At 40.7% G+C, this 25,110-nt stretch overlaps 1 protein-coding gene across 1 annotated transcript; it reads right to left on the reverse strand.

The window, feature by feature from the left end:
* Positions 1-1,647: 1,647 nt before the first annotated feature.
* Positions 1,648-13,217, reverse strand: det1 (DET1 partner of COP1 E3 ubiquitin ligase). The gene is made up of 9 exons (XM_083916988.1): positions 13,064-13,217; positions 12,254-12,607; positions 11,831-12,097; positions 11,485-11,697; positions 10,981-11,204; positions 7,676-7,805; positions 6,918-7,108; positions 5,759-5,950; positions 1,648-2,350 (listed from the first exon to the last, which is right to left on the reverse strand). The coding sequence occupies exons 2-9, from the start codon at positions 12,500-12,502 to the stop codon at positions 2,161-2,163; spliced, it is 1,656 nt and encodes a 551-aa protein (XP_083773114.1). The 5' UTR covers positions 12,503-12,607; positions 13,064-13,217; the 3' UTR covers positions 1,648-2,160.
* Between the last annotated feature and the right edge of the window lie 11,893 nt (positions 13,218-25,110).

Below are 25,110 nucleotides of genomic sequence, written 5' to 3' on the forward strand. Positions count from 1 at the left end.
CTGTAATAATATATTATCTGTGTTTGCATGGAAGACTCAGAAACTTTAACTGCAGTGTCCTGCATTCTTATTGGCTTTTAAACATCTGTGGGGGAATTGAACGGCTTCTAGACATAAGGGGTTATAAGGCTTATGTTGACTGCAGAAAAGTGAAAAGTTATCAACCCTAGCAGCATTTGATCAGAACAAATATGTCAATGAAGCAAACACAGAACCACAAACATATGAGGAAGGACTGACTCACCTCCTCGCCAGCACAACGCAGTACATTTTCTAAAGGCATCTGTTAAAAAAGAGGACAACAGACAGTGTGTCCTATATGTACGCCTGTCTGTGCCCGCTGTGTGTGCTTCCTGTAATTAGTTGATTATCACAGCATGTTGTCACAGACCAGCTTACACAAACACTATAATGACAATGACATAACATGGCCTCCTTAAGCCTTGATCTACAAGATCGTATTTACTGTGCTGATGCAAAACTAAGCAGCTGCATAATATGGTCACTGCGCTCACACCACACCGATCCCCACATCTCTGCCTCCTTTCCTCTTGTTTTGTCATCTGCTGTCTCTCACCAATGCTTCATCTCTCCATCATCTTTCCATCCCTTAAACCCCTGTTTATCTGTCCTTCAGACACACACATACACGCACCTCCCAGGTCCACTACAGTGTGTAACCAGAGGCTCGGAGAACACTTAATCCTCCAGCACCATAGAGCATATAAACAACCACTTGCAGCTGCTTGGGTGTGTGTTTTGCCTTTATGTCTGTTTATTATATATGCATGCCTGTTTATATATTGCCAACTTTGAATTCATGTCAGGGGTGGGGGTGTTAAACCATTTGCATATTTGTAGATTCATTTATATGTGTCTGTGTGTTTTTAATAACACATTTGAGGTAAACAGGTGTCCTGCGCACAGATGGACCAGATATTGAAAATAGTGCCATTCTGAGCCTTTAAACTGCAGAACAGACTGCAGGAATCAGTATCCAAATTAAATATGACACTTCCACTGTGTCACATGTACTCTCCGTATGTGTTACAGCTTCATTATAAGGCTCCAGATGTTTTTGGAGAGCTAGTTAAGAAACTGATTATTAGACTTCTGTATGACAAAACGTGATTTAATCCAGAAAACACTATGTTTTTAATCCACCCAGTGCTTTAAAACACCTCCTGCCTGCTCATGTACAAGCTCACACACAGTATGAAGAAATCTATTCTGCTACATATAGGAGAAAATGCAAAGTTCATATTCAGAGGTGGGAAGCAGAAACCGTGCCAATTCTACTTCTTGCCATACCATGCTTTTCCCTGTTAAGTACCAGAGTACTCTTATATATAGAGAAGGGCATAAAATAATATCGCACCACAAATACTGTATACAATTAAATGCAAAAACTAAAAATGCTCTCTATCCCTCTGCAACCCTCTACCGACAGCCCCAAAAATAAATTCACACATAGCAAAATTTAGACAATTTTATTGGCATAAAATATATACAAAGAGTAATATGTAAAAACATGTAAAAACAATATAGTATAAAATTTGCTTTTTTCCTATCCATATATGAAAAAAAGAAAGTTTGTCGGAAAGCTGGTCATGGACCAACTGGATGAGCAATTCTGAAATGAATGTGCAGCTTTTAGTGCACAGTAGGAAAAAGAAAACACCTTGGGTTTCTTCTAAGAGGTCTGGCTACCTATGGTTCCCACATCCATCGCACATCAATCACTCTTTCTATATCTCCATTTACACTTACTCCAGCCTCTCCTTCCTACAGGTCCCTCTTTGTTCTGCGGAAGGAGGGGGAAAGAGAAGGCGAAGCAGCGCAGCCGAAAGAAAAAGGCAGAATTGCTGCCTTCTCTTGGAGGGAGGCAAATGGCGGAAGTGGAGTGACCACTGTGTGATGGAGGAGGAAAGAGGTGAGGAACAGTGGACTTCGATCAGAGGGAGAATTCAGGGAGAGGGCTGCTGATTTCTCTGCAGGTGGAGAGGGCGACTAACAGAACAAACAGTTGCATGCCTCCTGATGGAAGACATATTTGTTATTTGTATTGTACTGTCAACAGTTGCTGCTGACAGAGGCCCAACAGGCCTACACTCAGATTCCAAGTGTGAGCTTAGTCTGTTGCACACATACACAGGCCCCTTACGCACAGACGTGCCTCATGTGGAAGTTGACCACGTATTCTGCGTTGGTGCGCTGGACAGAGATAGCAAAGGGTTCGAAGGGGTGGAAGGTGAAGGCAACCAGGCGTCGCACGGCGTGGTTTACCGGCCGTCCCAGCAGGCCTGCCTGGATCTTAAACTTCAGCAGACCGGAGTCCCTTGCATAAAACCTGATGGGTGAGGGAGAACACAGAACCATTACAATCTTCATTTAGTCTAGTCCTTTGTTCCAAACTGAAAGAGATACATGTTGCTGTATACTCCTACCAGAGAAGAGAGTAGCAGATGTTGTCACAAAACTGTGCACGTCTGAATAAATTGCTGCTACATGAATGAATGTATGTTTTTAATATCAGTAAGATTTGAGATACCTTGTTTCTAGCGGCCTCTCTGGCAGTAAAATGTAACTGCAGAGGAGCCTGTTCTTTCAGAGCCTCCATCTTGTCACGTTCATGGTCTCTGTGTGTTGACTTTTTATTTTTTGCTCTTTTGTAAACTTTATTGAAAGACATTCACCTCTCTAATCCCGGCAATCCCCTATGTTTCCCTCCTAAATCCATACACACACACACACGTTCCTAATGTACCTCTGCCCTTACTACAAGCCTGACTGAGAAGTTGGAAGTTTCTGATTTCCGATTACAAGTCAACGCAGCATAACTGTTAGTAATGATCTCGGCCGACAGACCAACTACTGTCAGCAGTGTCACTAACATTGCGGCTTATTTACATTTAGTGAGGGAATGTCTCCCCAGACACAGACATTCGAATATTCAGCAAATAGGCAACAAGTGCTTTGTGATCAATCACCATTGTTTGAACTCACTCTCTGATAGATAGAAACTTAAAAGACAATTAAATAGATGAAAATCTTATGGAGTACAACTTTAATTACATTACCTACAGAGGGAGGAGAAAACAAAGGAAGGAAAGAAAAGGAAAGCCATCAAACACACGTTACTGTACATATGCTTTGTGCCAAACACAGTACATCAGATATAAACTGATGGAATCAAACATGTAACACTCTAAAATAATAAGCCACCAACAAAAACTGATGCTAGCTAGGTCAAATGCCAGACTGGGTTGTCTGGCAGACATCTTCAGGAAAAACAAACATATCCGGAGAATATAAAATGCATTTTGGTGTCAACCTCATCCAAATCACACAGGTGACACTCTGTCCTCTTGGACTGAATAGAAGTGTCCAGTTTCCACAGCTGAATGCAGGATGCCACATTTTAACTGGGTGATGTATCACAATCAGGGCAGCAAGTAATTATCGTTTCCATGTAAATTATCTTCCAGGGCTCGCCTCGATTAAAGAAATTCTTAGTGGACTAACATTCATAGCATGTTGTAAACTTATAGATTAGATCTGTATAACTGAGTTTTTCCTTAAAGAAACACCACTTTTAATCTGTTCACCAAATGCGCTCATACGTTTCTTGGCAATAATTTATATGCATGAAAAAAGCGGAAAAATCTAATTGACTGAAGAAGTCTTAGTCGACTAAGAGCAAAACAACTGATTAGTCGACTATTCTTTAATTACTTAATATAGTTATACAAAATGGGTTAAAAAAAACTGAATTCCATTCACAATGTTCCTGAGCTCCTTAAATCGATTTCTCCTTGATTAATGAATTATTCATTAACAGTCTAAACCCAAAAGGTATGTGCTCGAAAAGCTGACCATAAAACAAGTAATCTCTGTCTGTCTCCCTATGTGTGTGTTTGTCTGTCTGTCATTCGCATATCCCAAGAACAGTCCATCTGATTTACTCCACATTTAGCAGTTGCATTGCTGAGGACCCAATGACGTGCTCTGCATTGAAGGTTGTGCAATTTGGACCTATTCAATGTGAATAAACTTTGATAAATGAGCTTCCCACAGGCTAAGCCTCTGATGCAGAGGAGGGGGCTTCAGGGCTCTGCCTCGTGCGTCATCCCCTTGCAGTCTTCTGTGGTTTTAAAAGGACCTATTCTGCTTTTCCTTAGTTTCTGTCATATATATCTATCATCATATATATACGGTATATATCCTGTTATAATGTCAGATGTTAATGCTAACCAGACTTAAGTCTCAAATAATGAGGTAAACGTGTTTATAGGTAACCAGTTTAACCCCCATTAGCAGAGCTCCTCAGGATACAGACTGATGTCAAAGTCTTCTTTCAGACAGTTTTTTTTTACTTTCTCAGTGGTCTGACATTAAGCCTTCACAGAATTTCAAACAAGATCATCGGCTCCAGGCACGGCATGCTAGGCACGCCCACAAAGTACAGCTATGCACAACTACAGTAGAAAGTGCTGCTATTTGCTACATTAGCCAGAGAGAAAGCTGTAATATTTGTTGCTTGTGTTGTTCATTACTCCCTCAATTGAGAGCACACGCCTGCTACAACATGTCCAGTTGTCTTCAGTTTATTAAGAATTATTTGTGATGTCTGACGGTAGAAATCTATGCTTTATTGCCCCACAGTCCACTGCTAACAACAACAATAGCTACATACTAGCAGCAGTAATAACGAACAGCGGGTGGGAGACCAGGAAGTGCCTGACCAATCAGGGCAGACTGGGTTTATCAGGAGGGGGTAGATAGGGGATAATAGACAGATGCTGCAACACAGCGTTTCAGACAGAGGGTGCAGCAGCCATGAGAAAAAATATAAATTGTTTTTTACACAATAAAGCATGTAAATATAGTAGAAACACAAAATACATGTATGAAAACCTGAAAGAAGAGTAGAATAGGGCCCCTTAGACTTTGCTGAGGGAGCAAGCAGTTAAAATATAAATATATGCCTGATGGAGTCAACAAATGAAGATGAAAGCAGGTCATGAAAGGCACTGACTGAACAGTCCCACTCTGACCTGGAGCAGAACTGCTCAGAACAAGGAAATAGCACCGCCCGAATGTACCAATAAACTTAGATTCACCATATTTTCTGAATCTTTCCAAGCATCTTTTGTAATTTTAGCAAATCCATAATCCACCGAGGAGCATGTGTTGTAGTGTTATTTGAATTCTACACCCCGTGTTTCTCATTGATGTGAAATGGACAGAGGAAAAGGCAACAGTGACATTTTCAAACAGCACTTGGACATACCACTGCACTTCCTAATTTCAGCAGCTTTTCCCTCGTCAACTTCTCACAGAACTGAGATTTATGAATTTATTTTGTGGGGTTTTGATTTAGAAGCAGAGTCTCGCTGTCTCTGTGCTGCAATACCACTCTTCTCCTGAACTGTCGTCACAGTGTGGGCGCTGTTTTAACAAAACACAAATATCACTAAAACCAGGTGACCAACTGCCATGAAGCTTTACAGTGAGCACCAGACAGATGACTGAGTGTACTGGAGGCCAGGCAGTGGGCCCCTCATAACAGACACGGGCACTGTTCTAGTTACATAAACAATCGATTATGGATTCGATCCATCAATCAACTAATCATTTCAGCCTGTGAATCTGTGTAAGGATGTATTATAAGTAACATTATTAATGGACTTTTATTGATCATGTAATCATGTTCCATCATTTAATGAGATGATCATTCACCCTGATGGATCGGTACCTGATGGGGTGATCTCCGCAGGTCTTGGGCCTCTCCATTACTGACACCCACTTATCATCATAACTGAAGAGGGAGAGGTCGAGGTAAGGACTGCTGCTGTAGGACTGGGCGCTGATAGGAAGCTGGCCCAGCAGTCGACGCACCGCCTCGGTGTGCCCGCCGTATTTAGCGTTCACTATGGTGTCCTTGAATCTGAGGCACAGACAAACAGGGATAAACACAATGATATTAAACAGCCACAGGAATCTTCATCGGTGAATAAGAAGTATCTGTTAATGTAACGTGGCTCAGCTCTAAAACTCAACAATTTCCCACAAAATGCCTCTGTGAACCTGAAGTGTTTCTCCTCTTAGTTTGGTTTTTAAGTTCAGAACTATAGTCCTTTTGCGTTGGAGAGAACCTGTGTTTATTCTAAGCAATTTGTTTCAAACACACTTGGCTAAATTATAGTCCTGTGTCTCACAACACACTACTAACACTCACCGGTGACTCTTTGTCCCTTTCCATCCTCCATTCATCCTTGTTTTGTGCCCCATTTGGCAGCCCTGCAGATCTCTTTATACTAGGTTTGTGGCTGTCTAAAGGCCTATGAACTGCGCTTATGCTGGCCAGTTTTAAGTGGTACAAATCCGGTTTTGCTGAATGTGCTCACCAGCTTTCAATTTTGCCTCTCCTTCTTCCCGACATCAATTTTCCCCACTCTAAAATCCAATTCCAAGCCCTTTGCCTATCCTTTATCTTTTCCGCCTTCCTAACCCCCCACCCCCTTAGTTTGGTCCTCCCACTTCACCATCCACAGAGGACTGTGTCACCTAAACTGGTGAGTCCACAAGCCAAATTAAATTACAGCTCCTCTAGCCATGCTGACCATCTTATTGTCTCTCTTCTGTATTTCTGTATTAAGATTAAGTCCTAAAAGTCCTTACTCCTCCTCCAGGCAATCGCTGTCGATCCGCTTCCCTTCCTAACCACCCTCTTCAAATCTTCCCTGACATTTGGCTGCACACCATCAGACGCAGTGGGTTTTTTTTCTTGCCCACAGAACAAGTCTGCAGCACAATCATGTTCAAACCAAAATGTGTTCAATTTTGGCAGAAACTACTTGGCATTTGAATTCAATGATCTAATATCGTACACATGACCTTTCTCCCCTCAGTACCTTCTCTGGACCTGCCGGGCATAGTTGTTGGATGAAGCTGAGCAGGGGAACTGGACAGCCTGGCTGTGTAGCGTAGCGTTTCTAAACAGGTCACAGAAATTCTCAAACAGCTCCAGCAGTTGGTCCGAGGTGTTCTCAAAGACGGCCAGCACCTCTGTAGATACCATGTTGTACACAACGAAGAATGAGGGCTGTGGGAGAAAGGGAGGGGGGTGATGATTTGGAGAAAAGATGATACCACCCCACTCTGGTCTTCAAGAGTTAAATACCAAAGACACGTGGTGAGATATTTATTATAGTTTAACGAGAAAATTCAAGCTTTGGCTTCTATATATGATTATAATGAATGGGATTATTTACATATTCTTCACTGATGAGACAAGGAAGTCAGAGAGCGGAGATTTCATGTCAATAAAACATACATTAATTACATCCATTTGTTACTATATCTTGTTTGTAGCCAGGACTGAAGAGAATCTGTAAGAGACGTGTCCTTGGAGACCTGAAAGAGGAATCCCTGATATGCAGCACAAACAAATGACACAAGAGAAGCAGGGGAGAGAAGCAGGAGAGAGCAACAAAGAGAGGAATTCAGACAGTGTGTGTGTGTGTGTGTGTGTGTGTGTGTGTGTGTGTGTGTGTGTGTGTGTGTGTGTGTGTGTGTGTGTGTGTGTGTGTGTGTGTGTGTGTGTGTGTGTGTGTGTGTGTGTGTGTGTGTGTGTGTGTGTGTGTGTGTGTATGAGTGAGTGTGTTTCCACCTGTGAGGGGTCAGTGACTCTGAGTGTGACCACGTCTTCACTGGTGTATTTAATGAAGAGGTGATGCTCATCCAACAGCTGCATCTTCCACATCCTCAGCCTTCTCAGCTGATCAAAAAACTGGAAGAATCTGATGACAAAAAAAACAAAAAAACAAGAGCTGGGTGAGCTAAGCGGATCTCTAAATGAGTATCTAACATCAGTACATATGGAAATGGTGCATACATGGTTGTGGTTAACAATGAACCCACCTTTACAGCAGTTTGCCAAATTGTAAATACCTCTATTTCTTTGAGAACTTTTGGATTTAAGGACTGCTGGTCAGTGACACTCACTAAATCACTATTTTGGTATTATTTAACATTTAAGTAATTAGCTGAAAAAAGACACGTTATGTATTTTAGGGGCGGGAAAAAAAATCTATTGACGCGATCCTAATCTTCTGAGATTCATAATCGATACATAACTTCCAAAAACCTTTTTTCCAAACTCTTTTCCCCGTCTCGCTGTGCTCACTTCCCTGCTTCTGTAGAACAATTTTGCAGGAAGCTACCGGCTAATCAGTCACTGCCAGCCAGTTGGTCATTGAAGGAAAGTGTCTGGGCCCACTTTAGATTTCACAACCTCCAGGGAAGACGGAGCTGGACATGACTCATTCAATATGAAACGTTTGCAAAATCAAAGTCAAGAACTTCGGCAACACTACGAACGGCCACTGCGGTCCAGAGAGCCGTCATTCACTTCTCCGTAGTCAAACCAGCCGGCCCTATATTTGTGGTGCGCCCGTACTCTGGCATTTATGGTAAATGCATTGAAACTGCTCAGAGGAGCTGACATGAAGGTAAACACTTTACTGTCATTCTGTCTCACTGCAGTCTAAAACTCTGACATGAAGGTAAACACTTTACTGTCATTCTGTCTCACTCTGCAGTCTAAAACTCTGACATGAAGGTAAACACTTTACTGTCATTCTGTCTCACTCTGCAGTCTAAAACTCTGACATGAAGGTAAACACTTTACTGTCATTCTGTCTCACTCTGCAGTCTAAAACTCTGACATGAAGGTAAACACTTTACTGTCATTCTGTCTCACTCTGCAGTCTAAAACTCTGACATGAAGGTAAACACTTTACTGTCATTCTGTCTCACTCTGCAGTCTAAAACTCTGACATGAAGGTAAACACTTTACTGTCCTTCTGTCTCACTCTGCAGTCTAAAACTCTGACATGAAGGTAAACACTTTACTGTCCTTCTGTCTCACTGCAGTCAAAAACTCTGACATGAAGGTAAACACTTTACTGTCATTCTGTCTCACTCTGCAGTCTAAAACTCTGACATGAAGGTAAACACTTTACTGTCATTCTGTCACACTGCAGTCTAAAACTCTGACATGAAGGTAAACACTTTACTGTCATTCTGTCTCACTCTGCAGTCTAAAACTCTGACATGAAGGTAAACACTTTACTGTCATTCTGTCTCACTCTGCAGTCTAAAACTCTGACATGAAGGTAAACACTTTACTGTCATTCTGTCACACTGCAGTCTAAAACTCTGACATGAAGGTAAACACTTTACTGTCATTCTGTCTCACTCTGCAGTCTAAAACTCTGACATGAAGGTAAACACTTTACTGTCATTCTGTCTCACTCTGCAGTCTAAAACTCTGACATGAAGGTAAACACTTTACTGTCATTCTGTCTCACTCTGCAGTCTAAAACTCTGACATGAAGGTAAACACTTTACTGTCATTCTGTCTCACTCTGCAGTCTAAAACTCTGACATGAAGGTAAACACTTTACTGTCATTCTGTCTCACTCTGCAGTCTAAAACTCTGACATGAAGTTAAACACTTTACTGTCATTCTGTCTCACTCTGCAGTCTAAAACTCTGACATGAAGGTAAACACTTTACTGTCATTCTGTCTCACTCTGCAGTCTAAAACTCTGACATGAAGGTAAACACTTTACTGTCAGTCTGTCTCACTCTGCAGTCTAAAACTCTGCCTGCAGAGAGGAGATGACGCCTTAACTTTACACAAACACACCACCTGAAATCCAACTCATCAAATGCATTTGTTTAATCCATGCATGCATATGGAAATAATATTAATTGCATAATATTCATATAACATTTCACTGTAATTATATTGTATTAAAAATTAAGAACTGGCAAAATACCAGTTTTGCAGTATTACTTTCGTACAATTTTATTTTTGAAATGACCAGGTTTCATAGAAATAAAGCAGTTATTAGCCTACATATGAGTTTATCTATGTTAATAGCACTGTTATTTTTGAAGTCACTGAGAAATGAGATAAACTAAAATAATGTTAAGCATGAATAAATGACCTTTGCTCATAGATTTGCCTTTGTGTGTTTAAATAATTGCAATCAGTTGATATCTTTTACAAAAAATAAGGTATAATCGTATGCTTTCAGGACAGAATTTTCCACACTGTCTTTATTAGCTCTCTGAGGACTGGAGCATAGATTAATTAAAAATCCATTTTGAATCGAGAATCGCTTTGAATCAAATCATGACCGAAGAATCTGAATCATTTCTAAATCACATCTCAAGAACAGCCCCAGCCTCTATTGTGGTGAAATGGGATAAGATCAACATGTGCCGTATTTTCCGGACTATAAGAAGCTCCAGCTGAAAAATTAAAAATGAAGAAAAAACATACAAGTCGCACTGGACTATAACATTTTTGGGGGGAAATTTACATTTATAAAATCAGAGACCAAGAGCAGACAATTCATCTAAGGAGAAAGTCATTTATATTCATCGCCTTGGCAACTACCTGGGCGTGGAGGCCCAACTGCGCTGTTGACAAGCCTCTTAGGCTGTCCTATTCACTGTTTATACATGAACTACTTGTTCCTCTAGCTGTGGCCATCTAGCTTTTAGTCCGCGATTAGCTTTTTTTGTTTTCTTCAGTGCAGTTAGATTATCCTCCACTTTTCTCCAGTCCCTCACAAGTTTCTCACTCACTCCAAAGTTTCTTTCTGCTCCTCGATTACTGTTTTCATCTTTAGTGGTACAGGAGTAATAGGAGTAGCAGATATTGGCACACAACCCTGAAAATAATGAACTTCATTATTATATATTTTAATATACAAGTCGCACCTGAGTATAATTTACAGGAGCAGCCAAACCATGAAAATAAGTGTGACTTATAGCCCGGAAAATAAGGTAAGTGAACACCATGCAAGTCAGACCTGGGTAAGTGGCAAAGAAACAAAAGATGGGTTAAAGCAAATAAGCAATTAGAGAAAAATAGAGCTTGAGAGCAACTTGATATACCTCCTCTTGGCAGTGGCGCTGCCATCCTGCTCAGCCCTCCTCCAGAGGTAGACCAGCAGCCTGTGTTTTAGGGAGTTGATGGTTTTGTCAGTGTAAAGGCGAGGAAAGCCCGGCTGACTCTCTGCCTGAGCTTCCGTGTACACTGCTGAAAGAGTCAAGAGGTCGTCCTCATAACAGAACCGCCCAATAGTCCTTACATCTAGAAATGTTCCCTCTGCAGTGACCTAAGAGGGGGGAGAAAAAAAGAGACATGTGAGAAGACAAAAACAAAGATACTTGGGGTTTTTAACCTGTTCTTTTAGCAGCGGTAGGTTCCCAAACTAGATTGATTGTCTGTCCACAACCAAATGACTAATGCCTCAGAAATGGTTTTGCCTTTATTGATGATGTAAAACACCTGCTACACCTGTCACTCACTGGCGTGTCTTCAGAAGACTATCAACATGCTTTAAAGTTTTAAGTTTTAAGTGCAGATTTGCATTTATAAATGGTAAAACTGCTGACCTGAAACACATGTATGGTCTGTTGCTGGACCGACAGCACAGCCAAGATGTTCCTGTAGAGGTAAAGACCCTGGTTGTGGGACAGGATGATCTTGTCACACTTAAAGGACCTGGTGTCACACAGCCTGCCAGTATGGAGGTCAATAATGTGGAGGGAGTAGTCTTCCAGAGGAGACCGGGGGTTGGGAGTCACAGATTCGTTGTTCCGATACACCTGGTAGGAAATTAAATATGTATGAAAGGAGGAGTCTGAGCCACAGTATGGAAGTGAATTTGTATTAAATATGTAGTTTTAATAATTTTAGAGTTTTCTTGTACATTTGTAGTAGATGTGATGGTGTTGTTACCTCAAAGAAGTAAGGCGGAGGCTCCTCTGGGACGTACACAGCCGACCCAACAATAACGTAGCGGCAGTCGTCTGTGAAGAGGCTGCACTCCCGGTTTAGGTGTTCTCCGTTTGAGGCCACATTCGTGACATGAAGCAAGGAGAAGAAGCGCTCAAACAGGCGGCCTCGGATGTTGAGGGAACGCTGGTCGTTGGCCGTTAGAAGAGTTTCTCCTTCCTGGCCTCTCAGCAGGTCCTGAGCCGCCTGGCAGCCTTGATATTCATATATCTGTAGGAGGAACATAGGGACTGGAAGTATTTTCCCTCACATCTTTGTCTCGGGTAAATTTAATAGTTTTATAGTCACAGCCTGTCCCAGTCTGGACAGGTTGCTTTTGACGACAATTCTTTGAGGGAAAAGAGACCCTAAGTTAACTGTTCTTACCTCCAGAGAAGTCTGGTCTGAAGAGAAGGCGATGAAACAGCGTCCATCCGGTGAGAACTTTCTAAGGAAGCAGGGTGGCTTCTCTACGTTGACCACAGTGAAGTTTGGGAAAAGGTTCTGGTGGAAGCACCGTACTCTGTACCAGTGAGCTCCGGGTCGGCCCGAACAGATCCTGCGCCTCTCAAGACGATGGACCACGTTTTGATTCTGGATCCGTCTGGGCTTCAGGGTTGGGGTGTCCTCATCCATCACTGTGATTGGAGAATTATCTCAAACCCCTCCTCAGAAGGTAGTTAGACAGGCGGCCGGTGCAGTCAAGTGACTACATCACAGGAGTCCTGTTTCCTGTGTCTTCTGAAGAGAGGGAGTGCGGAGAGAGAAAGAGAACAAATAAATAAAAGTTGAACGGCTTAAGTGTTAAAATGGTGAGCTGGGAAATCAATTACTTGACCAAACACGTAAAAGCTTTCAGTGAAACTCCATATTCACAGTTTACAAAGCAGGTTTTCTATTAGAAACATTTGAGTCCAGACTGAGAGGGTTATTTTGACAGTTCATCCAGAGCGGCAGTAACATAACAGTGGTACTGCACATGAGGAGTGCTCTTCTATGCGTGGATATAAAGGAAAAGAGAAGCAACAGTAAACATGCCGCACTACAACAGAGATGAGGACAGTCTTCTGCCCTGTCCAGATATCAGAGACTGGTTTGGCTAAAGGCTAAAGACCGCACAGTGTGTCTCCAGCTGAGTCACCTCGACACCGAAGAGCAGCTAGCGTTAATTACAGCTGATAGTAAGCACTAACTCACATGTTTGTTGTGGGAATCGTTCTGGGTCCAAGTTCAGCCGGTTGTGTTAGCAGAGCTGACAAGTTACAGCTAACGGTTAGCAACCGGCCGCTGACTTCTACCTCAGGTTAGCAGGGAAAGTCCAGCTTCATGTATTTCGCATAGTGGAAAAGTATCTGTCCCCTCTCAGGTTTCTCTAAATATCCGACAGCCTTAAGCAGTTCTGTGGCCGAAGAGCCGCTATGTTTGTTGTCTGTGCGCCGTGGAGGAAGCGCAGAAGAAGAAGGAGGAGAGCGTAGCATCAGAGCAGCTCAGAGCCGTTTTAAACAGCGCCGCCACAGCATGCTCGGGCGATTAGCGGTACTGCAACCTGTATTGTATCAAATAATCAAAAGGGTTTGTGTTTTTTATACAGCATGTGTTTGTGGTGGCTGGCAGCTGAAAAGGCATAACCACAAACAGTGAATGTGTACTGTTAGTCGTGGTTGAGCCGGCATAACGTGGCATCAAAGTAAAAGACTGTTATAGCTTTTAGAATGATTAAAGCCCCATGGGTGAAGATCCCAGAGGGGACATGAGCCCCCTAATTTCTGAAAATGTCAATAAAAAGTTAATTTATTCAAAATTGAACAAATGTATTTTCAGACTTCACATTCTTCACATTTTAGATTCACATCTAAAAAGAATATTGAAATAGTGGAAGAAATCCTGTTTGACAAACATCATTCTGACTCCACATCCATCTCTGCTCCGCTCCACTACAACACACACGAACAGAGAGTTTCTTACACAGACGCTGATGATCATCAGGCTTTAAAAAAGGCTTCATATTTCCATATCCATCCACATCAGTTAATCATGCATAAAGTAGTCCCATACACTGGGAGGAAAGGGAGATGGAGAGAAGAACTGGGGCTGAGGAGATATTACATGAAGACCCTTAAAGACCCTTAAAATGATGATTTACTAATATAACAGGTAAATAAGCAGTGATACTCTGTTTAGGACAAATAAACATAGAGGTAAGCACAGTAAATTATTGCCATTGGCATTGTGTGAATTGCATACCGGCAAAGAAAAAACAAAAATCCCTTTTGTGTCCCCCCCCCCCCCCAATCCTGATATTGGGTCTACACCCCTGTTGTAGCTGTAGATCTTTTTCAGGTTGTTGACATCCGTAATTAAACCCTTCCCTGTGCCCCTGTGAAGGATTTAGAACCAAACAATGTTATATCTTATGTCTTAAGTCTACTTTGTTGTGACATCTTAAAAGGGAAATGTCTTTCAGAAGGACTTTTGATTCTCCAATAAGAAATTTGCATAGATAGATGGATTTCTTTTATCATCAGTGATTGGATATCAAGAGACACTTTAATGTATAGTCCAGTGTGCAGTTACATAATTTTAAACACTACATAGCCACATCTAGGTGTTGTGCAAGGACTTCACTATTATGTTTGAACATTGACCGATTGCAGCCTCTGCTACAAGACTGCACCAAATGCTGTGTCAGCTCTCAACTGTTGACAATATATGAATTGTATTTCTGACCTTCTACTCTTGTTGATTATTATCATCACTTGCAGCTGGCCACAGCATTGGATGGTCTCACATCCATTGGAGTGATCCACACTGATTTGAAGATAGATCATGTCGGTGGCTCAGGAGAAGCAGCCGGTGGAGGTGAAGCTGACTGACTTCGGCTTGGATATTTTCAAATCTTAAGATGAGGAGGACAGGGTCTATGATCAGTTACATTTCTTTAGGTGGAGGTCGACAGAAACACTGATCATTATTGTGCTGGAGTTCATGCAGTTTACCTTTTCTAGTAACAATACCTTATCTATTCATATCTGCTGAGGAAAGTGTATCAATGTGAATGTCATTTCATATATATATATATATATATATATATATATATATATATATATATATATATATAATTTTTATTTTTTAATTTAACAAAGAGTTTACTGTTTGTTGTTTTTTATATACTTTCTGAAGTATAAAATATAATATATATATATATATATATATATATATATATATATATATATATATATGAGGTAGATTTAATGATGCAGGTCAAATAAAATTCACGGAAAATGAAATCAGATAAGTTACATGTAGAGGAAATGTATAAGATCAAATATGTTTGACTGTATCTGTAAGAAATGAGCAGTAAGATTAAATGATTGCATGTAGGTGGTGGATAAAGCACCAAAAAGAAAAAAATACATGTCCAGGTGTGTATGAGTTAGTAATTCATTTTCCCAAACTAGGCTCTCAATTTGCTTCCCATTGTTCTATTGGAATAAGTAGCACTGCACCTGTAACCTTCAACAACATCCGTTTGCATGGTTATTAAGTGACTTTCATGCACAATTAGCTAAGTTGAATATGTTGATGCTGTGTATTATCTACAGCTGAAAACATAACACTACCACTAACACTACCCAATCATATAATTGACGAATAAACATCAAATCTGTATTTCAACAAAACATTTCAACAAAATCAATGGGAGCTCAAGGTACTAAACTCATTATTTGACTTTTTTGATAGTTTTAACTTTAATATTCTCTCCTCTAATAAAGCCGATAGATTTCAACATTTTTATGTAATCAGTGAAATAGATTGAGAAATACATGTACCCTAAATACATTTAACTCTCTTTTAGAAACCTATGAGGGAAAGAACCCCTTCTGACCACAGGAGCTACACCTCCCGTTCTCTGGACGAAATGAAGAAGGTTGGTCATTTAGATGGCAGCAGCTGCTAAAATGTGACTTTTATTGATTGTCTTCTAATGGTTTGGAAGCTGAATTGACCAGTGTTGTATTTTTTTATTGTTTCCAAAACCAGATGCGCCTGGAGGACAATAACCCCACAGAGACTGATGAGGAGAGAGTGCATCACACTGCAGAATCACACTGGAGAAGATGCCTGATGAGGAGTCCATCAATCCAAGGTGAGCATTGGTTTTATATTCTGACAGGGACTTCATCAATCCAAGATTATCAATGGTTTCCGTTTCTGACGAGGACTTCATCAATCTAAGATTATCATTGATTTCCAAAATCTGAGTTTCCCAGCGGCTCCCAATACTAAGAACACCAACCGCAACAACCATTCGGCCCACACTGGTGACAAGAAGTCCAAGAAGAAGAAAAACTGCTTCAAATGTTCTTGTCCTGGGTGAGGAGGAGAGTTAACCGCAAAGTGGGTGACGGGGCGATGTGAGGCTCTCTACAAAGGTTTATAGCTCTTCTAGGTGTCAGTATGCTGGAAACAAACTAGATAGTATATAGCTGTTCTAAATTGTGAGGTTAGAGAGGGGAAGACACAATAATCATCCAATGTGTATACGATGATGCATCATCCCTGCGTGAGGCTATGAAGCATCATCCTGTACCACTCCTCAAAGCTCTTCTTTGGTTTCTCTTGGACCACTGTGATGACGCCGGCCACTCCTCAGTACTAGGCTTCTGGATTTTAAGGGTTTGAACTCCATCCTTGCCCAACTGTTTACTTTGACAATCCTATGATTGTGAGGTCATCCATTAATGTCCCGACGGGCGCCTGTTGGATGCCACTTGCCAGAACTGAACCCTAGCCTAACTTCTCTGCTGACTTGACAAGACGGTTCATTGCTGCAGATACAGGATCACTAAGATTGTGCAGCCAGTGGCAATGCTCACCTTCAGTCTCTGCCAGTCACTGTTCAAGCCACTGATACTTGAGTTCCTGCAAGTGAAATGCATGTTGAACTTGTCGAATAAGCAGCTGCTTGATAACGAGCAGCTGAAGCACGATAACAAGCAGAGCATTAGACTCAGGGTGTGTTGGTGAAGGGAGAAACCTAAAAAATGCAGGGCAACGGATTGGAGATGCCTGGGTTAGATAAAGCAACAGTGTCACCCTGGTCACTCTTCACATCCCTAACGATTTTAGAGATTACACTGGTATGCTCAAGACAGCAAGGTACCCCCGAGACTTCAACTTTCTGAATTGAAGTGCACATGTAATCATTGTCCAACATGAACATGGTCAACTCATTCCAAGCAAAAGTCTATGAGAGGAATACATGGGACTTCTGGGCGATATCTTTATGGAGACAATAAAAACTCTGTCTGTGTACATTATATTGACACACAATCTTCTCACTATTTCTTGCCAGAACAGGTTTTATATTTCTGAGAGAAAGTCTGCTTTATTTTTGACACCCCCCAAATTAATTCCACCAGTGAATTGCATTTGCAGAGGTAACCTTATAGGGACCACACGAGTCGAACATGCACCTGCTGATTTCACTGAAGTTCCAATTTACTGATCAGTAGGTGGCTTTGCAGGTGAGGAGCACAAGTGTTCCAGCAAACTTTGAACATGACTATAATTGCTTTAACTAAAAGAAAACAACAGACCTTTGGCCACTGTACCTACAGTGTATAATGTATTTTTTTTCCCTATTTAATTTAATTGACTCGTTGATAACAGTATGTAGCAAAAGTTAACCCAATGAGACCTGCATTTGGCTCCCCTTAATGACAGATAATTAAATTATGATTATCCTCTTTTTCATGAGGAATGTTCCTACGGATTGAGAATAGCATTATAAAAAAAGAAGAAAAATGTTCACAGGATTTTGGTCTTGGAAGACTGCTAATGGTTCTTTGTGCAATTATCCTTGACCAGCAGTCTCGTTTGAATGTTGTAATTTTCCATAAAAGCGCATGCAGTGGGCATAAAAGGCCAGCTTGAAAAGAAAAATGAATGAAGGGAAGGATGTGAAATTATCCACTTAAAATCTAATAGCATTTTCCTTTTTAACTATACCTGATTAAAACAGTGCTTCAACATACAGGTGTGTATGTGCTCCGGCAATAGCTGTGCTACCTCCTGCTTGTCCTTCTGCTATTTTCTAAGAAATAGCTAATACACTACTCACTCACTACACAGGACCCTCGCCTCAGCTTTTAACATCAGTCCATGAAGTAGAAGAAGAATGGCGAGGCTAGCTGAGTATCTATTAAAGATACATTTTCACTTCATTTTCTGTGCTTTTCACAACCCAAAGTGAACAGGGTCTACTCTTACTGCTCTTGTTTGCGTCTCTTTCTCCAGGAGAAACAGCACAGAGTTTTTGCTTTTACAGTAACTGTATGCTTTTGGCACTATCACCCTATCCCAAAATGAAGTTAGTTGAAAACTTAAAATTGTCCCCCTTAAAGCAGTAAGGAAACATTAGGAGTGATGAAGAAATACAACCACTTTCTGGGACTACACCAGTCCTATGCACAAAAAAAGACATAGAGAGAAAGAGTATGGCGCATTAACACCCTGTTTTGGAACAGTAAATAATGGAGCTGAACGGAGTGCAAAGTCTATAATTGCCGTTATTATCACCATTATTACGAACAGAAATATCTAAAAGAGCATTTGCATTAAAGGACATCTGGATGAAAAGTATAGAGCAAATTCATTAACTTGATCAAATTTCTATATAAAAGGCATTTAGAAAAGGTTATTGAAAGCATCGGGAGCAAATAGAAATACTTTGTTTTACCATTTCTTCCATCGTTTTTTGCTCAGGCAGTTGTGTTTGGCATTTAACAAAAGCTTTTAACTTTTGGATCCAGACTAATTTTAGAGCACAATAGGACATTTTAGCACCGTAACATTCCAATCCTTATGCAGCTGAACTTTTCTGGTCTTTTGTGATGGTGAATGATTTCTGCCTTTTTTTTTCTGAGAAATTACAGTGATCACAAATGCATTATGGCGGGCCCGCCGCTGCAGTCTTCCCCGCTACGCAAAATGTGAACTGCCAGACTGTAAGAGAGGTGAACAGGGAGAGAGACGGGAGAGTGGAGGATGCAGCGCCTGCATGGACGGATTAACGAACAGGCCTCCAGGGTAGCACTAATACATTGTATACTATTGTAATACTCAAGTATAGTCCTGCATTGAAAATATCACAAAAAGTAAAATACCTTTAATATAAAATGGAATAGGACTCATGATACATAACAATGCCCCCCTGTGAGTGTTTTACTATTAGATCCTTATTACAGCGTTTTAAGGTTTAATGCACAAGATCATATTTTGTATGAGCATCATATGTTCTGTTGGTAAAATCTGAATCTATTGAATCTACTATACTCAAACCTCCACTGTATATATTTTGTCATTTTTTTAGTCATTTCTATTTTATGTTATTCTTTTCTTTTTATTATGTTATTGTCCATTTTGTTTGACTTCATGTCTTATTAAACGATCCCAAAGGCCCCATCACACTGGTGCGCTGATAATTAGGATCCTGAAAGCATAAAAATCTGCAAAGTAACGAGAAAATAAAGGCGTCAAATAAATGTAGTGCAGTAAAAAGTACACCATTTTTCCTGAGACTACCATGAAATACTAAAGGAAAGGACAGGTATGTATAAACATTGAGTTGTGGTGTTTAAGTGCTGGCCTGGAAAAATAAAGTTCCTTACATGGGCCCACGCCTTGTTAAAGTAAAGAAGGGGAGATCAAGACAAACCAAACTGAAAATAATCAATTGTATTGTCCCATAACACCACATGATTGTAGGCGTGGGTGAAAAATAATTGTCTGTACAGTCCTTTAATAGTGCAGTATTACTGTAAAATAACAATCAAACTTATGTATGTTAAAAGATATATGCAGTTCAAGAGACATAAAAACAGAAGAATAAGAATAAATGAGTCTGCATAAAAAAAAACACTTTGTAATATATGAGAAACGCTTACAGTACATAGAAAAATGAAAACACACACTGTCCCTATACAACTATGAATAAGCACTGTAAAATGCATTACAGCACACACTGATATATAATACATCTCATAATCCTCTTCTGCCAAAGGTGCAGGCGTGTTTATGAAAACATATTTAAGTGCATGTGATAAAAGACACATTAACTGACATCCAACCGTAAATCTGAGCCAGCAGCATTTTAAATCCATCTTTCCTGCCCAGACCTTTGATACCACTTAGAGTATATTTACCCTCAGACAGTGTGTGAAGTGGGGAGGCACAGGTCAAGACCAGAGCACACATAAGAAACAACTGCGCTTGCTTGGATATCAAATTAAATCTTTTATTTTAAGTGAGACAGCCCATCTACCCGATGCACATCTCATTTACATGCACAAGAGAGGTTTGTGGGTTAAATATATACAGAGGGCAACCACACACACACACACACACACACACGCAGACACACACTGGGCAGTTTTTCTCCATCCTTGTCCTTTCAACAGGAATAATTTAGTCAAGACATCAAAAAAAGCCAAGAGAAGACGCAAACATTTCCACATCCCATTTGTTTAACTAATATTCACATTTTTAAGAAAACACCTTATAATTCCTTCATATTTTCTCAAACCTCCTTTATCTTATCTGAAGATAGCTGTTTTCTGGTCTCTTGTGCGTAATGGGGTTAAGGGAACCCTCTTGCTAAATGTTCCACATTTTCAATTTCAATTTTCTTCCAGTGAGGCATAATTTTAGATGTGAGTTTCCAGGGGGAAAGGAAGGATAGTGAAAATGCAACAACCAGTACATTTGTTTTGTTAATGCACGTGTGTGTGTGTGTGTGTCTGTGTGTGTACTGTACATACTAATATAATGTTTCAATTATTCATTCCTTTCTCCCGATCATTGCAAAAAAACAAAAATTGCTACAGATATAAGCGTAACTTAGAATACACACGTCCCTGGGTTTTTCTCAGTGATTTTTCTCCTATTGGCTGAATCTTGTATTTCCCATTTACCAGGGTTAAACGTGATGGAAATAACAGCTGGAGTGTGTGTGTGTGTGTATGTGTGTGTGTGTGTGTGTGTGTGTGTGTGTGTGTGTGTGTGTGTGTGTGTGTGTGTGTGTGTGTGTGTGTGTGTGTGTGTGTGTGTGTGTGTGTGTGTGTGTGTGTGTGTGTGTGCGTGTGTGCCTGCGCGCGTGTGTGTGTGTGTCTGCGTGCGTGCGTGTGTGCCTGCGCGTGTGTGTGTGTGTGTGTGTGTGTGTGTGCGTGTGCGTGCAGGCACACATCCGTTCACTGCCTGCACATCTACCTACCAAAGTACTACATTGTAATCCACATATTTATTCTGTATAAATGATGCCTGGAGCAAAGGAGGAAATCAGGTGACTTGGTATAAAAGCAGCTATAAAAATCTGCATACGGAGTAGGGTCTGGGTGGTGGATGGTTCCAGAACCTGGGGGACCGGAAGTACTAAGTCAAACACAACCTTTTTTCATATTTTGAACATGCAGTCGGGAACAGAAGTTTGGACCAGAATAAATAGATCACATCACATCACTTCAGTTCATATGACCTTCCACTGGCTCCCAGTCAGCTACAGAATATATTTTAAAGTTCTGCTACTGGTTTACAAGTCACTGACTGGTTCTGGTCCAGAATACATGAATGACATGTTAGTAGAGTATAAACCCAGTGGAGCTCTGAGATCTACAGACTCAGGTCAGATAGTGGAGCATAGAGTTCAGACTGTACATGATGAAGCAGCATTTAGCTGTGATGCTGCACACAACTGGAACAAACTACCAGCAGATCTGAAATCAGCCCCAGTGGGAGCACTTTGAAATCCAGGTTAAAAACATTTCTTGTTTCACGTGCTTATAGCTGAGCTCTTTTTATTTATTTTATTTTATTTTACTTTTTTTTTCTTTGCTCCTGCTTCTAACTGTGTTTTTTTTTTTTTTTTGCATTTTTAAAAAAATGTTTTGTCTTTATGTAAAGCACATCGAGTTGCCCTGGTATGAAATGTGCTGTATCAATAAAGATGCCTTGCCTTCACTGAAACCAACACTATGCTCCGATAGAACAACATAAATCATGCGGTTTTAGAAAAAAAATGCGCCACCAGCCTACCTCTGTGTGGTGTGTACTTCATGCTGTTTATCAATGAGAGAAGACAGGGGCCCATTCACAGGACTCTGGTGCACATGCACAGACGAGCACTGGACGGGAGGGAGCGGAGGGGCTCTGTGGTAGTGGGGGAGGGGCGTGAGAGTTGTTAACATTAAACACTAATCTTGTCGACTGCAGCTTTTAAGCAAGTTGTTTTGGTGCCTAAACGTAACCATCACAGTCACCATTTCACAGCGTTAAGTAGAATGACATATTTCAGATATCACATGAGTTGTTGTTTTTGTCCCATATAATGCAAACCTATTGAAGAGAATATGTAGGTGTGTGTGTGTGTGTGTGTGTGTGTGTGTGTGTGTGTGTGTGTGTGTGTGTGTGTGTGTGTGTGTTAGACATTAGGAGAGTATTGGTCACAAACACTTCCTTCCATTGGGTTAAACTTTCTCCTCACTCACAAGATGAAAAGTCAGGGACACAATTATTTTACCCAAAGAAAAAGAAACTGTGCTCAAAGGAAGAACTTAAATAGAGGTCACCTCCACCCTCCACCCTCTCACGTTCCCGATTCAGTCGGAGGAGAATGGCTTTGGTGGGGGACTGAGCGGCTGTACACATTACAGCCGAATCTCAACAGCTACAGCTGAAGCAGGCCTGTAATTTCTGCCATTTGAGAGTGTGAGCTGAAAAGCAAAGTGATGGCCACTTTTCTGTTATTATATCTTTGGCAGAGTGCTGCTGAAGGAAAAAAAACATGCACTAAGAACATGTCCATCATAGTGATGTTTCGGTTGCCAACAAGTCTGCTGTATGAGCCGGCTCCTTTCAGTGAACGACTGACTCCCGTCTGAGTGACTTCTTTTTTGGTGTGGTTGTAAAAATATACAAGACAGAATAAAAGGATGATCCCATAAGGTATCTGTCAAATACCATCCACAGATGACAACTTTACAAACGTTAGTAGTGTTAATCTTGTTATACATCTAGGACAGTTATTCTTGATACATTATAGGAACCCGTCTGCTTTCTGTCTGACGCCAATTAGCCCCTTGGGTTAATATTTCAGGATTTCCAGTGTAGCCAGCAGATATTGGGACCAAGACTTCCTCTTCCAAGAGCCATTCATTGTTTATGGTCCGATTAGCAACTTGAGACATGATAAGGGAGTTGTGCATGCAAATATAAAAAACAAAAGCAAATAAAAAGCTAAACTGTCATCTGAAGATGCATAATCTATTTCTAGAGTGTATTCCTGACATATCCCACTTCTTAAACCATCAATATGACGGAATATTTTCATGTATTGCATATGAAGAATCTTGCATATTTATTTCTTGCAACAAATAAGAAAGTAACAAAGGTAGTTATCAGAAATTTACATGTAGTGTAATATTGTGTCATTATTTAAGGTTTTATACCAAACACACATGCAAAATTAAATTTTGAGGGGTTGCCTTAGTTGAATCTGATCTTAACCTTAGCCAATCAATATCCTGTTTCAATAATATTAAATAGTATATTTAAAGTAATTCATCTTTATTTTTATATTTTCGAGAGTGAAGAAAGATGAAGGGGAGATCGAAACCTGGGTCAGGGCTGTCTGGGATCCGGGTCTGACCCCAGTTCTGTGGTTTGTGCTGCCTGAGTCGGCCAACTGAAGGCACCCCCAGGACGGTGGTTACCACCACAAATAAGATCTAATTCTGTGGGAAACACTTTACTTAATATCTTGAAGCAAATCAGTGAACCTAATAATATAATAATCTTCAGATTATAATCCCCCACACCGCTGTTACAGACAGTGCACATATTTAAAGCATAATTCCGCTGTGAAATAATCCCAGGGTCTTTCCGGAAGATTCTCTCAACAAATAAGCCATCGAGACAGTAACAACTATTAATGGAGAAATCCGGTAGAGACGCTACAACACTGGCAGTGGTTGCCTGTTAGCTAACAGTGATTAGCTCGGGGCAGTACGGTGAAGGCATTAAAACGTCTTTTTTTCTTTTTTTAACCACTAATACTGCTGAAAATAACAGCAAACCTCTGCAGTAGCATGAGAAGAGTCTCTACACTGAAAACAAAGCACCAACAACGTAGTTAGTGAACTCAGAGTTTATTAAAAGAGCATTTTAAAGACTTACCAACTGGCCCCTGTACCAGCTCCTCTCATAGTAAAGTCAATTCAAGTGGATTAGCAAAGTCAATCCAAAAGTAAGGAGCCCATTGGTGCTCTGTTTTCTGTGTAAGGACTCTTCTCATGCTGCTGCAGAGGTTTGCTGTTTTTTTGAGCAGTATTAGTGGTTAAAAAAGAGATTTTAATGCCTTCGCTGTGCTGCCCCGAGCTAATCCGTGTTAGCCACGTCTGACTGTTAGCGACTCTACCGGATTTCACCGTTAATCGTTCATACATGAAAAAATTGTCTTGATGGCTTATTTAATGACTGAATTTGCTAAAAAAGACCCTGGGATGATTTTACACTGGAATAACGCTTTAAGGTTTTGACAATAGTAGAAGTCTGTATGGCTGACATTTACTTGAAATGTTGATATAGACGGAACTGTGCGAGATTATTATTTTGAATATATAATAATACCGAAATAGTTTAGCACCATCAACACAAACACGCCCAAGAGCTGAGGTGTCAGGCAGTTGAAGATGAATGAATGAACAAAACCAGGCTAGTTGGGCATTTTAACATGGGGGTCCAGGGAATTTGCTCTGTTTTGGAGGAAAGTGGCCATTCAAGGAACCGCAGCGTTTGGCACTTCCTTGTTGGCGTCGTTGCTCACCTTGCTGCTTGCATTTTTGAGGTATTTGCGATCCTTTTTCCCCATCAATTCTCCTGTAGAAAAAAATGGTTATATTTAACATCAAATCTGGAGATAATGCTATCTGATAGGTCGAATTTGTGGGAATGTTCACGCCTTCTGTAGTATAGTGGACAGCTCTTAATTACAGGACCTCTGTTAGATTACTTCTTGGGTCATTTAGTCTGCCCTGAAAACTCTCTGGAGCCTGACAAAGCCATATTCCCCTCTTGGCTTCTCCTATCTTAGTCTTTGCAGGTCCCAGACACAGCTGCAGTCTTAGAGGAGAGCGTTCACCGCCACTCTGTAATATTCTGCATTTCCTTTTTGGGGTGAATCTTTAATG

The sequence above is a fragment of the Echiichthys vipera genome (genome assembly GCF_963691815.1).
Source record: "Echiichthys vipera genome assembly, chromosome: 7".
NCBI lineage: Eukaryota > Metazoa > Chordata > Actinopteri > Perciformes > Trachinidae > Echiichthys > Echiichthys vipera.